This window comes from Crotalus tigris, unplaced genomic scaffold (assembly GCF_016545835.1).
Source record: "Crotalus tigris isolate CLP2741 ecotype Arizona unplaced genomic scaffold, ASM1654583v1 scf7180000024349.2157984, whole genome shotgun sequence".
Classification (NCBI taxonomy): Eukaryota; Metazoa; Chordata; class Lepidosauria; order Squamata; family Viperidae; genus Crotalus; species Crotalus tigris.
This window is the reverse complement of record NW_024100518.1, coordinates 855,860-871,145: the sequence shown is the minus strand read 5'-3', so window position 1 is coordinate 871,145 and position 15,286 is coordinate 855,860. Positions and strand designations below refer to the sequence as shown.

General features: G+C 38.5%; 1 protein-coding gene across 3 annotated transcripts in view; it reads left to right on the top strand.

Annotated features, from left to right (window-relative positions):
* MEMO1 (mediator of cell motility 1) overlaps window positions 1-13,672 on the top strand; it is a 29,201-nt gene extending 15,529 nt beyond the window's left edge. The window contains exons 5-10 of one of the 3 annotated variants that reach the window (XR_005554713.1): window positions 2,789-2,900; window positions 5,210-5,352; window positions 8,116-8,192; window positions 11,830-11,934; window positions 13,049-13,264; window positions 13,363-13,672. Coding sequence is in view for 2 of the 3 variants with exons in the window: in XM_039327009.1 (XP_039182943.1) it covers window positions 2,789-2,900; window positions 5,210-5,352; window positions 8,116-8,192; window positions 11,830-11,934; window positions 13,049-13,180 (569 nt within the window). In the remaining variant the exon portion in view is untranslated. Of the gene's footprint in view, window positions 1-2,788; window positions 2,901-5,209; window positions 5,353-8,115; window positions 8,193-11,829; window positions 11,935-13,048 lie in introns of all 3 variants that reach the window. The other 2 variants (XM_039327009.1, XM_039327010.1) reach the window with 2 other exon arrangements.
* Window positions 13,673-15,286: the final 1,614 nt, after the last annotated feature.

Below are 15,286 nucleotides of genomic sequence, written 5' to 3'. Positions count from 1 at the left end.
AGTGCTCTTTGAAACGATAGGAATCCCATCCTCTGCATTAGGCATCTATTTCTCTCATCCTCAAAGCTTCGTTGCTTTAAAGTTTCAAGTCTTAATCTTTGATTCTTCTGATCCTCAAAGCTATAGATGGAAAGTTTATAAGATAAAATAAAATGCTCTTTTATCTCAGTTGTTTCACTCTTCTGGTATGTTTTGATTTGTAGAATGATCAGATGTGGTCTGGAGATCAGTTTGAAGATTTGAAGTGAGACTTCTGGATCTTAATTCTGTAGTAAACTCTTTCATATTTCTGCAGTAGCTTCATAAATCTTTTCCAATATAAGCTTGCAGTTTAATTGTGAGTGAGGTTTCTCCATTTTGATAGTAATTAAAGAGATTCTCTTTTTTCTTTTTTTGTGGAGGTTGTGCTTAATGAAAGTTAAGCAGTATCCACCCCCACAATTCCCACAGCTGCATCAGCTTATCTTTTCTCTCAAAAGTAATTTGAAGGTCAAGTCTATTCCATCTCCAAAGAATAATCAGGAGTTGCAATATTAGGTTTTCGCCACTAGATGTCCTCGGTAAATTAAAAAAAATCTTTTCCAGACACCATTTTCTATCTTTTAAAATATAATGTGAAAAAAAGAAACAAATCTTCCAACATAAAATGATAGGACAGTTCTTAAAAAAAATTTCTGTACTCCAAAGCATACGAAAATAAAGAATAGTCTTTAAAATTTTGTTCTATCCTTTTGTTACGCCTTTCTTCCCAAACATGTAGAAGCTGCTTTTTCAAGCCAGGGAAATAATTCCAACAAGGCTCTTACAGGCAAAAAAAAAAAAAAAATAACTGGATAGAATAAAGAGAGTAGCAAAAAAAAAAGTCTCACCCGGGTTCACCACGGTGGTTCTTAAAGCTTAGATGTTCTTTGACTTGCGGTTTGGAGTGGCTTGGTGATCGGCCATTTTACTGGCCGAACTTCTTCTCCATCGGCCCTCAGAGATGGCTCGGACAGCTGGAGGAGCCGCCGCTCCTCTGCAGCCAAGTGAAGCCTTTTCAACAGAATTCGCACCCTCCAGGGCGACTTTCGACCGTATAAGGGTCTATCGATGGAGGGAAACTAGTCGACGAGGAGACAAGTCTCTTTGTGTGGCTAGAGGTGCCGCGATCTGGAATCGGAAGTCGGTTCTAAAGCAGGGCTTTTCAACCTTTTCATCCATTGTACCACTTTTAGGATATGGCAACATCCGAGTACCACCAGTCGCTGAGCAAGGTGTCAAAAACTTGATGACCCCCCAAAAAAAGAAAAAAAGTGATAAAGTACAGATAGTCCTCGACTTACAATAGCTCGCTTAGTAACTGTTCGAAGTTACAGTGGCACTGAAAAAGTGCCCCCCAAGCCACAGCCAAGCAAGATACCTGCCTGCCCGCCCGGTGGCCCTCTTCCTCCTGTCCGAGGTTTTCATTGTTGTGAGCATTTCTGTTGGGGATTGGCAACGGAGGTGGGGTGGGGGGTGTTTGGTTTTTATTCCCCCCCCCATCTGCTGGGTTTTGGTCACTTCACATCACCCTGGGACACTGTGACCATCATAAATATGAATCAGTTGCCAAGCATCTGAATGTAAATCACAAGACCCTGGAGATGCTGCAACATTCCACCTGATTGGTGCTTCTTCAGGGCTCAGCAGAAGCACCAGGATCAGCCCCGAGCTCCAGCTGGAGCCTGGTGCTGATCCTGGTGCTTCTGCTGAGCCCTGGCAGCCCCAAAGAAGCGCCGATCAGCTGGAAAGCGGCACTGATCCTGGCGCTTCCGCTGAGCCCTGACAGCCCTGCAGCTCCAGCCATCTCTCGCTCAGGCTTGTGCAGTGCTGCCACTGGTTCAGCTCCTTTCCCTCTCCCGCTACCACTTTTCTAGGATGGTCGCATACCACCTGTCAGGTGCCAATGTACCACAGGTGGTACCCATACCACTGGTTGAAAAGCCCTGTTCTAAAGCATTGCAAAACATCCTGTTCCCACTCCAGATCATACCAAATATCCTCCTTGACCATGTCATTCCAGGGGTGGTTGGTAGTTTCCAGGATATTATAAAGACTCTGGCCTAGAATCTGATTGAAGTGATCCAGATGAAATGCTTATTTGGAATGCTATGTCTGGGATAACTAGAACTACTTCTGGTTCGTAAAATTTACTTCTAGAAATTGTTGAACCACCCCTTAAATGACATTTCCCAAATTGATTAATTTCATGCATACCTAGCTCTGGCTAATGTTCTCGGTCTCACAACTACAAAGGAACTAGAGAGAATTGATGAATAAAGTTTTCAGAATCTAAAAAAAAATTACCAGCTATGTATGAAAAATGTCCCTTACTATAATTTATTTTATAAATGTTAAAAGCTGTTAAATGTGCCATTACTCCACAGTTGTATTTTTATTTTATACAGTTAAAATCTTACATTAGTGTTCTCAAACTTATATATGAGCAAATGCAAATCAAAGTAGGATATCTCCATATGTATTTCCCGGCTTTTTATGTGTAAACTTTCCCCTCGACAAAATACCAATTTTAATATGTATTTGTTTGGAGTGCCTTATTTCATTTATAGGCTAAGTGTATTCCTGTTGTGAGTCAGAGGTGGGGAACATTTACCAGAACCATTGTGAATAGCATTCTTACTACAAGCTGTGATTCCTGTGATAATTAGGAACCATAAGTCTAACACATGAAGCAGAAAAGAGAAGTTTTTTTTATGCAGTCGTTTATCCATTTTTTCCTTAATATATTAATATATTGAAAACTTTTCAGTTTATGCAGATTTGTGGAAGACTGGAATGTTTGAGCGTATGTCTTTGCAAACAGATGAAGATGAACACAGTATTGAAATGCACTTGCCTTACACTGCTAAAGCCATGGAAAGGTATTTGGATTATTTAAAACTGCAGATATTAAATTAGATGTATTTTGGAATAATAATAAACCCATTTTCTCAGTTATTTCACTAACGTTGAATACGTCTGTGGCTTCAAAATCCTTAGGGCTTTGATGTGCCAAACCAATTAAAATCAGGACTGTGAATTAAAACTTTTAGACACGTGGAGAGTCTATGTTAAAAGGGTAGAAAAGCATAGGATTGAGCAAAATAGAATTTCCAGGAAGAGAAGGCATGGGAACTTCTATCCTTTTAATAATGAAAATATAATGTGCATTTTTAATTAAAGTGAGATCAAAAGGTTTGAAATCTGTAAATATTCTGCTCCTGACCTCTACTTAGCCCATTTATGTATTCTTTGAAATAATTTGGAATGATTGGCAAGAGTAAAGGTCATAAACTATCCAAGTTGCATAGTTCAGCCCTGGAGTCTCTTTATCTTTTTAGACTAACAGGCAGATACGAAATGTTGAGAATCATGGCTACTTTCACAAAATGACTGTCATGAAACAGTGGCTAGCCATAGACTATTCATTTTATTTTTAATTTATCATGGATCATCAAGTTATTGTCAGCATAGATAATATTCTCCAGAATGATCTGTGTCCAACATTTGAAACTGGCCTATTATTTTTGTTTTGTTTTATTTATGTAAAACGCTTATATAGTCAACCGTTTTATAATCCTCTGGGTGGCTCCCAATCAGAGATTAAAACAGCATATAAGATCTTATTAAAACTATACAACTAAACAGACTAAAACATTAAAAACAATAAGGACCTGGCACAATGTGCAATTATCAAGTCTTATCCCAGTGCTTGGGGCGGGGCGGGGTCTTCCAATCTTTATGGAATACTAGGAGGGTAGAGGCCTGCCAAACATCAGGGGCAGAGTGTTCCATAGGGTAGGGACTGCTACAGAACAGGCCCACTCCCTAGTTCAGAGATGGCAATATTTAGGAGAAGGGGCTAGGAGCATGCCCACCTCATCTGACCTGCTGTCCTTAGGGAAACCAAGTCTTGCACATAACCTGGCCCTGTGCCATATAGGTCTTTAAAGATGATGACCAACACCTTGAATTGCACCCATAAAGAAAATGGAAGCCAGTGTGGTTTGCACAACAAAAATGTTACATGGACAAGCCTAGGATCCCCCATTACTATATGTGCTGTTGCATTCTGAACTAGTTGAAGTTTCTGGATGATAATTTGGTATCAGTAGCATTCTGATGATATTAAACTCCATACCAACTGATGACCTCCCCTGGCAGTTTCATGCAGATGTGAGAAAGGAATAGCAATAGGCTTGAGCCCTGGGGCATCCCACATAAATGGGCATCCCACATCTAGGGCTCGACTTCTACTAAACACCTGGACTGAAAATTTATGGAAGGTAAATTGGTAGTGCTACTCATTGCTGCATACTATGTCCCTAAGATGTTTTCTGATTTCTCCTGCAGCTTGCCTTTTTTTGGTTGGGAATTCTTTCTAGGAAATTTATTAATTTGCAACTACCAATCCCATTTTATTTCCTAATAATATATCCTGGATCTTTGTGTGGTTGAGGTTGAGGTTGGTGCTTTGTTTTGCACGGATTAACTTACATTTTTCCAAATTAAAAGAATTAGTGACCTAAAACCAGGTGTCCCATGAAGAGAAATATTGCCAGGCACCTTGACATCTGTGACTATCATATATGGGATCCCAGCAGAAATTAAAAATCTAAATGTTCTTTGTCATATGTGCCAAATTCTATTCATCATCAGGAATGGTCAGACTTTTGCAATGACCTCACCAGGCCCTACAGAATTCTTTGAGGGCTGGACAAATGAATGAAGCTTATAGGTGAGAATTATACATATCATAATTATATGTCCCCTGTGCCTAATATGATCACATATGTTCATGTAAAGTGCTATGTTATAATGAAGTTTCCTATGTCTTTGTTAAGATAAAATTTCATACACAATTGGTAATATGAGTACATAATAAATATGCAGAAAAGAATCTGGTTTGCTCATAGATAACCTTTGCTTTTGTATATTTCAAACTTAAATCATATTTTGAATTGCCTGTGAGGTACATAAATTTTTAAAAATTGGATTAAACATAGGATTAAAATATGTTCTTTTTAAAAGCAATATTGATTTTAAAAGGATTTGTGAGTCAGGCTACTCTTTCCCCTGTATTTATGCAAGAAGCCAGGTTAACGTAGGAAATGGCACGTAGAATGAGGAAAAACGTAGAATGGCACAGATCAAGTTCTGAATCTTTGTAAATCCTTTTTTTTCTTTTTAGCCATAAGGATGAGTTTACTATTGTTCCTGTATTGGTTGGAGCACTGAGTGAGACAAAAGAACAGGAATTTGGAAAACTCTTCAGCAAATATTTAGCAGATCCTTGTAATCTTTTTGTGGTTTCCTCTGACTTTTGTCACTGGGGTAAGTTAAATTATGTATCTGCACATGTTCCCAAATAACTCCTTTAAAATTAAGGTAGTTTAAATAACAAACCTTCTTCAGCAAAATAAAGCAAAAGATGGTTGCCCATTAACTTTCCCTAATTTGTTGCCTTTCTGTTGTGATGAATTATTCATAATCTACAGTATATTACAACTTGGATTATAACTGTAGAATTTTAATGCAATTGAAGAACATCAGAATGGATAATTCATCTTGTGTTCTTGAATACAAGTAGTATTCATTGACTGCATTGCTTAGTGATGGCAATCCTGGTGGTCCCAGTTGCTGTCATAACCCCAGGTCTATGCAGGTTGTTAATCGGGAAGAAGCAGGAGTCCCAAGCAAGCAGGCTGGTGGGTGAGTGTACAGGCGCTACAGAAAGGGGGCTACAGAGTGCAGAGAGAGAAAAAGCAGCAGGAGTAACTTCCTGCCAGCTTCTTCATTGATTTTGTAGGAACTTCAAAAATCATGATCACATGTAATCTGGGGGTCCTCCTGGACTTACTGCTCCTTCTCAAAAGATAGGTGGCATTCACGTTTGGGAGGGATTTTGCACATCTTTAGGTTGTTAACCCTCTGCCTGTTCCTGGACCAGGAGACCCTGCTCACTGTCACTTATGCCCTTGTGATCTCTTGTCTGCATTACTGCAATTCCCTCTACATGGGGCTGTCCTTTAAGAGCATTCAGAAGCATCAACTGGTGCAGAATGTGTCAGCATAAGTAGTAAATAGTGCTGGTTACTTGCCTTATGTAACACCAATACTCCGAAAGCCAGTGTGCTTTCAGGAGCAGCTCAAGGTGTTGATTCTCATCTTTAACGGCCTTCTTTGCTTAGGTCTAGGTTACTTAAGGGACTGTCTTTCCTCAGTTGTTTCGGTCCATCCGATCCAATCAACCAGGATCGGCATTATTTTGGTCCCATCAGTCAAACAATGCCAGTTGGTGGGGACTAGAAGACATGCTTTTTCTTCTTTTTGATATAAGCCACCTTATGGAACATTCTCCTTCTGGAGATCAGGATGAATCCAACCCTGCTGGTCTTTTATAAAGCCCTAAAGACCTGTCTCTGGGGCCTTGAGTGTATGCAGGGACCTACTTCTTTATTGTATTGTATTGCCTGCATTTAAATTTTTATAATGGTTTTTATTTTATTTTAATTCTATTTGTCACCCAGCGACGCTCACTGAGATGGATGGCCATATAAATTGGATGAGTGGATGGATGGATAGATAATTACCTTAATCTTTCTTAACCAGAGGCCATATTTCTAAACAATGCTCTACATTGCATTCTTCTCTCCTTCCCTTATCATTTTTATTTTCAAAAAATAGTTCTCAGATTTATGCAGTCCTCGAAAACATCTTAAAAATTTAGGCTATGCTTCAGGCTGCCACTTTTCTGTGCAGTATGACTGTACAAACCATCTGAGGGCTACTTCTTAAAGTGATTCTCCAGACCTATTGTTCATAACATTGAGATACCCATGTCATTTGAAGGCTTGTTTTACTTGTTTTAAGCAAATTTCACTCCCCCATTCGCTGATGATGTCAGTTACCTAGGGCAGTGTTTCCCAAACTTGACAATTTTAAGGCATGTGGACTTCAACTCCCAGAATTCCACAGCCAGCGTTGCTGGCTGTGGAATTCTAGGAGTTGAAGTCCTCATGCCTTAAAATTGTCAAGTCTGGGAAACACTGACCTAGGGTAGTAATGAAACGTCTGCAGAAAAACAACCAAGTTCAGAGAACACCAGGAGACTAATCTTTACCATCTTAGCATGCGTGTACACATAGAGAAGGTACTTCCACCAAGTTTCCACCAAATAAAAGCAAAGAATAACTTCAACACTTCGAGCAGTTGAATTTAAGCAGTAGGAAAGTGCTTTATTAAGTTTCCCCTGAATGGTTTGTGCAGAGTAGCTTCCCATTTGTTTTAATTAAAAGAAGCATTAGCAATTAAAATCAGTGAGCAGGAAGCCTGGTGAACAAGAAAAGAAATGTCTGAAGTGAGAATAGCGCCTGGATGCATATTTAACATTTAGGATTGTTTTGTCCTTAGAGGTGAGATTCTTGTACAAAAGAAATGCATGTTTTCCATGTGTTAAAGTATTTTCAGTTGTACATAGAACAATTCCATCATTGTAGGATTCATAAAACCTTTTCAAAATGTGCACTTTTTGCTTGTTTGTTTCTTCCTCCTAGGTTAATATTTCAGATCTTTCAATGCAGCATGTACTTGTGAATGTGGTTTGGGGTGTCTTTCTTCAGTTTTTACCAGAGGCTCTTTTTTGGAAAAAAAGGAATTTCTTACAACTGCCAGTATTCCAGAATAACACAAATTTTCATATGTATGTGTGTATGTATGTATAAAATTTGTGTTATTGTGCCAGTGCACTATGCATAAAATACACACATACACACACTCATATACTCTGTATGTGTGTGTGTGTGTGTGTATTCTCTCTCTTATACACACACACACACACACACACACAGTATTTGTGTGTTCAATCTATGAATCAGATTTCCTGAAATTATTAAATGTGTGACCATATTATTCCACTTTAAAGATTGTTTTAAGGTAACTGTTTATCTGTGTCAAGTGTTTTGAATGATATCTCTTGGAAAGTTAGTTCGTATGGATTTTTTGATACCTGCTAAAATGTAATTCTGTTTGACTTGCCATAAACATGTATATAGCTACTTATTTGGTCTTTAATTTCATATGGCTTTTTCTCTTAAGGTCAGAGGTTCAGATACAGTTACTATGATGAGACTCAAGGAGAGATTTATAGATCAATTGAACACTTAGATAAAATGGTAAGTGTAAATATCTCCTGCGCATTTTCTGTCTTGAATCTAATCAAAGCATTATTACCCATTATATGTTTATGCTCTGCATGAACAAATTCATATTATAGTTTTTGTTTGTTTGGGGCTTATTGCGTTGTGTGCACATAACCACTGAGGTTTGTCAATCATAGTTATTTGTTCTATGAACCCAGAGAGTCTCATTTATTAGAAGTGTTTTTATACTGTTTTAAGCAAACAAGTCTAAGCAAAGTACAAAAGCTAACTAGTGGTAATATTAAAAAAAAAGAAAAAGCAAATATACATTTTGTATACAAATTCAGTCTCAATAGTAACTTTAGAACAATAAGGAGTATCCACATACGTCCCAGGAAATACTTCACTGATTCCTCTGTTCCTTGATGCCCACTTAAACAGTCAGGTTTTAATGAGCTTTCTCAGTGTTAACAACAAGAATGCTGTCTTCTGGATGCCAGTTTGGCAACCCATAAAGCCAGAAAACAAATAGAGCAGTTTGTTGCTTAACTAATCCTTTGTGTATGCAATTTAGTCAGCCAGCCAGGAATAGGCAAGTAATACTCATTTATTGACAGTATAAGATTTGTTGAAACTGGGAATAACATGACAGAAATGTAGCTTTAGGAAAGATTAACATGACCACACAGTGAAGGTCTAATTGGACATGAATTACAAAAGTAGTTGGGGACTGAAGGTGGATACTAGGGAATATAAATACACATTAGAGTGCAGATGATTTTAGCAAAGAATTATTTGAATTAAAATAAATAGCACTAATGTTTAGTGTGTGTGTGTGTGTGTGTGTGTGTCTATATAACCTGTGACCCCCTTGGATGATCATTTCAGAGGTATTTCCTTACCAGATTCCTCAATGTCTTCAACAATGACAGAGCTTCTAGCGTTCTGCCTTAAAAATTCAGGGAGATATTCAGAGATTTATCTGCTTTGAAAATAGCCCATGTTGAACTGGGCTATTTGAACATAGTTGAACATAATAAAATATCAGCAGTTGACCATAGGAAATATTTTATACTATTTTGTATTATTAAATTAATGGATTTATTATTACTTTTATGTCATAAAATGTGTTATAAAGTTTGCCAAATTTCAATTCCATGAGAGTCATGGTTCCTAGATTTCGGATCATTTTGTAAGTTAAGCCACTTAAGGTATCTCAGTGCAAAAAGTTTTGCCCTATGATACACTCTTTTGCCCAATAGCCTTTGTTACAAATATAAGAATTTTAGTAATATATAGATATATATAATATGTATCTCTCTCACTCTCACCATAGACAATAAGAGAGAGAGAGAGAGAGAGAGAGACTCATAGATTAAATGTTTTCTTCTGACTATTTTTGAACAATTATGGTTGCACCTGGTGTAGGGGTTACCAAGAGAATTCTTTTGAGAAATTGGAAAAGCAGTATTATTGCAGATATTAAGGATTGGATTTTGAAAATGTATTTTTGAAAAGCATTTCTCCTCTAAGAAAATGAAGCAATATGTTTGTCTCTGGCATAGTACCATGTTATTCTATTCTATTTAATAATAATAGAGCACTATAAGGTACTTTTCATAAACACCATTCTTCAGCCAGGCCTTGGACCTTAGTGTTCCAAAGGGCAGGCACAGCTACAGAAAGGCATGCTTCCTGGGCCCCATTAAATAACAATCTTTAATTGACCAGAGTTGAAGCCTGCTCCTTCTGCCTGATCTAATGGGACAAGTAGAAACAATATAAATCAGGCATTAGGCCCTATGCCATGTTGGCCTTTATAGTTAATAACTGGCACCAGAATTGCTCCCAGAGGCAAATTTGGAGTCAGTGAAATTCATGGATCCAAGGTGTAAAATAGATAAGACATACCCATAATTGCTCATGCCACTGCATTCTGGACCCACTGAAGTTTCTGAATGTTTTTCAAAGGCAGCATCATGTAGAGCCCATGATGCTGCCTTTGAGATAACTAAACTGATGACCATACACGGTATCTCCTGATCCAAGAAGGAGGACAAATTGGTGCACAATATGAAGCTGTGCAAAAAACCCCTGCATCACAACTACCAATTGTTCTTTGAAAAGATGCTGTGAGTCCAGAAGAACCCCCAAATTAACATTACTTCTGTCTGGGATAGTACAGTCCCAATCAGAACTAAGGATGAGAAATAGCCAGCTCCAGAAGCCCCAAATACCAAAAGCCACTCCATTTTGCTAGGGTTGAACTAAAGTTGCTTCATCCCCATCCAGACTCCTCATACCTCCAGGTATTAAAATGGAAACTCCCCAGCTTCCCTTGGCTGACTGGGATGGAGTTATGTAAATGAGTATTACTGCATATTGATGATATCTCATCCCATGCCATTAAATAACCTCACTAAAGGTTTCATGTAGATCAGGGGTTCTCAACCTTGGCAACTTTAAGCTTTGCTGGCTGAGCTTTGCTGGCTGAGGAATTCTGGGAGTTGAAGTCCACAAGTCTTAAAGTTGCCAAGGTTGAGAACCCCTGATGTAGATGTTAAACAATGATGGGGAAAGAATTGAGCCATGAACCACCCCACACAATAGAGCTTCCCTCATCAATAAGAATGAAAGGAAAGAGGAACCAGCTTAACACTGTGCCCCTAATTACTGGGCCCTGGAACCGCTTCAGAAGAATTCCATGGTTGATGGCATTGAAGGTTGCTGAGAAATCAAGGAGAGGAAGGATGGATGCTCTACTTCCACCCCAGTCCTTCTGTAGGTTATCTACAAGTGTGACCAATGTCATTTCAGTCCTATCCCCGATCTGACCCTTGGCACTAAGGTTGCCAAAAGAAGTGTGCTCTTGCCTTTCTATTCTCCTCCCAGGCACTGCTAAAGTGGCTGGATCTTCAGTGTAATTCAGCAGAACCTAAAGATTTTAGCCCATATCCTTTCCTACAAAGGATATTTTTATAATTTATAATTTTATAATTTGCATTATTTGACGTTGAGACACTTGGATGAAATCAGTTACCGGAAATTGTCATAAAGCTGTTCTTGTCCTAGGTCTTGTCACTTTATCGTTGGGTGCTGACTCTGAGGTTGAAAATAAAATATAGAAGAAAAAAATTAATAGAACCTGTAAGAAAAGAAGCTTATGACTCACAAACACTCAAACACCCGATGTCACTCTTACTATTAGTTTTTAAAAGTATAGTCAATATAATCTATAAATGCTTTTTCCACAGATATAAACCATTGGGGTCCTTGGTGCTCTCTGAGCTTGGTTGCTTTCTTGCAGACATTTCATTGCCAGTCTAGATAACATCATCAACATCATCAATGCTAGTAGGGTGTAGGGCTTGTTCTCATTTTACCTACTAGTGGCTTACCCTGTCAGTATTGGTGGGAATGGTTAAATAGCCCAGTGAAGGAACCATCAAGACCTATAAGAAAACAACCAAGCTCGGAGAGCTTTAAGGACCCCACTGTTCAACCCTGAGCTACAGATATTCTCTTCTACCAATGTATGTTATTATATTCATAATATGCCATGATTTAGTTTTATCTGTCAACCATAGTGCTAGTTTTTCTTTTTATTAAATAATATATTTTTATATTTGAGGCATTTAAAAATTAATGTTAACTTTATAATTCTTCCTAGGGTATGAACATTATAGAACAGCTTGACCCTGTGTCCTTTAGCAATTACTTGAAGAAATACCACAATACAATATGTGGAAGACATCCTATTGGTGTTTTACTAAATGTGAGTACTGTTGTTAAATGAAATATGGAGTAGACGTTTTCAAGTTATAAATATATAAAAGCTCTTCCTGCCATCAAGACTATTGCTTTCTGATTGCTTTTGCCTAATTGATAAGATCTGGCAGGGTTGGCATACTCCAGATCCATCAAGAAAGCCCTGCTACTGTGCAGGACACTAGATACTCACCTTCCATGTGGCTGTCCCTGGTCTTTGGAATAGTAGTAAGTCCATCTGGCCCTGATTGGGCTTTTTCAACAGGGACGGGGCAGGAGGGAGAATCTGCAAGATAGAACTGACAGAGATTCTGACTTTTTAAAATACCCCTTTCATTAATAAAAGTCCCACCAACTAATTTTTTCAGTTGTAATTTCATCTAGCTGTGGGATAGGAGAGCATATCCCTTGGGGTACTTGCAAGAAAAAGTTGATAGAACCAATAGAATTGCACCTTCCCTACTTGGCAGTGCATGGAGGAGTTGGTGCCATAACTTTACCATGACCAGTTGGTTATCTATCCAAAACTGCCCCATCTCCCTGTGAAAAAGGGATGAAACTTTTCCTTTCCTGTCTCTAAATATATTCTTGGATTGTGTGTGGGTGATACGTACGCATGCTGAATTTTCTGCATAGAGCAAACAAACGTACAGGCACTGTGTTAAGTTCCTCAGAACTCAGGAAGATTCACAATTAGTAGAAATATAGGGCTATGTGCCTTCCTATATGAGTCAGGAGTAAACAAAATGATACATTCCCAAACACGTCCTTTTAAAATATTGTTTTAATAAAAACAAATACAGTGGAAGATGTCATGCTGCAAAGTGAACATAATCTTTATTAGCAGGATTGCCTGTGGGCCCCATTATGGTCCAGTTGAGATTAAAAAGCACTCTGAGAGTTAATTTGCCTTCTGACAATCAGTAGTGTTTTTAACATGTTTTGAAGTAAATTTGTGCATCCATCTGCCTCAGTTTTCCATATGGAAGGTTATTTCACCAACTATGAGAAAAGTTGTTCAAAGTTCTTGATTTGGAAAACAAAAGTATTATGAATGTGTACGAAGTGTCATAAATGATCTGAGTAGTCATTTTATAAAACTTTCTTTTTATTCCATCTAGGCTATCACAGAGCTCCAGAAGAATGGAATGAACATGAGCTTTTCATTTTTGAATTATGCTCAGTCAAGCCAGTGTCGAAACTGGCAAGATAGCTCAGTGAGTTATGCAGCAGGAGCATTAATGGTCCACTGAACCTCTGACTACTCAGGGATGACACCTGCACACTCAATGGGGTCCCAGCCTTGCCCTTGAAAAGATGCAGTTCCTGATCTTTGGGTATACTGAAACCTCAAACTAATAGAACTCTTCTTTTTTTCTAGTAGGTGTAGTCCTTCCTTAGTTACAACTCATTTTAAAAATGCTTTCTTGTTTAGGACAAGGGAGGAAGGCTGGTGTCAAAATGGCTATAAAGGTATGGTGACAGACGGTCCTTGCAAAATACAACATGTAAAGCATTTACCACATCCCAGATTTGCACTCTGCAGACCTGTGCACATACTCTGCTTTCAGAATAGTTTTGCAAGTTTAAACAGAAAAGGACGGAAGCTTTTTAATAAAAAAAAATGCATTTATAAAAGATCCTGTATTAGAATATAATAAAACTCCAGTATAGTCAATTACTACCTGTGTTGTACAACAAATATCTTCTATTTTAGTTGCTAATAAAGGGCTGCACAACCAAAACAGCTACATGTGATTTTTTTTTTTTTTTGCATTAAGTTAAACAAAATTGACTATGTCACCGATCTCCAACCCCCGTTCCGTGGACCAGTACCGGGCCACAGCATGCCAGCAACCGGCAGCACACAAAACCACGCACCCTCTGGTCTGCGGAAAAACCTCTCTCCACGGAACCGGTCCCTGGTGCCCAAAAGATTGGGGACCTCTGGACTATGTCTTCATCAAGAGCAACTTGGTGGTCTCCTGATATTTTGGCTTTCACTGGCCTTTGCAATTCTCATTAGAGAGCATGGATCAGGCATAGACTCAATCAGCATGGATTGACAATATTTCCCTCCCACAAGTTGATTCATAGGATTGCACCGTTTTGAGTTTGCTGTGGCTTTAAAGATTTTAAAGCATAACTAAGCTCTCTTGTCTTCATTTTAGAGAACCCACTCTCCACTTCTTCCAAAGTTCCTAACATACAGGTTGTTTCTAGCAACAGGATAAAAAAACTGTATCAAAGGGAGAATCTGCCTTTAGAAGAGCAGAGTAAATCACATGCACATAAGTTGCACAAACTGGGTGGAGTGCTTATGGAGTGATCGTTAATGCTCATTGGGGAGAATTCTAGCCTGATCTGTTACAGCTGATAGACTTGCTTTGCCAGCATATAAGCACATTATATTATAAGCAATTCTCAAAAAGGTTAATCTGATGTTTCATTAGACATAACTGGCCAGACCTGTTTTTGCAGGTATGTTGGACTACAACCCCCCCAATTCCCAATCAGCAAGGTTGATGATTTGAGGAGTTCTAACCCAGGGCATCCAGAGGATTTTGCAGAGAGGGAGGCTGCTCAAGAATCCTGGATAAGGTCTATTAACATGCCTTTCTCTTAAGATCATTTTGTTTGAAACTGACAATTAGCTCCTAACAGTATTTGGGATGGTAGCATGTTTTTACCAATTGTGTACAATAGAGGGAGCTGTTACCTTTGTGCTCGAAAAGAATGAGCAAGCAAATAACAGCTGACAATTTTTCAAAGAACAAGTACGGTATTCTTCCCCCTCCCCTTTTGAACATATTGCTTGTATTGTGGGTTTGTGTGGGAGAGAGGACATGAACTGTGTACTCCCTTCCATTCCAAAGGCAATTAATGGGGAGGAGAACATTCATTATGCTTCCTGCTCCTTACTAATAATCTACTGCTACAAATGTGTATCTTCAGCATTGACTTTAGGTAGTGTCAACTGACAGCTTTGCTTATTCATTGTTCTTCTAAAAGATATGGTATTCAGACAACCATCTGATCACACGTTAGGATTTTTATCTACTTCCCTACGATGAAGCCACAAAAGTATCCACAAAAAACAAGGGACTGAATAAAATAGAAATGCCCCTTCTTCCATACTGAAGTTCCACTATTCATACATTGTCCTCTTCCCCCAAAAGTATCCCCCCTCTCAGTGAAGACAATGTATTCTCTTCCTGTTTCAGGAAAGAAATAAGTAGCAGTCTGTTATGGAAATTATTTCTTTCCACTTTTAAAGAGAAACAATAGGCTGCTACTTATTTTGGTCTCTCCCCCTAGCATCTACTTCCAGTTTGGCTCAGTGTTTGGCCAAATCATGA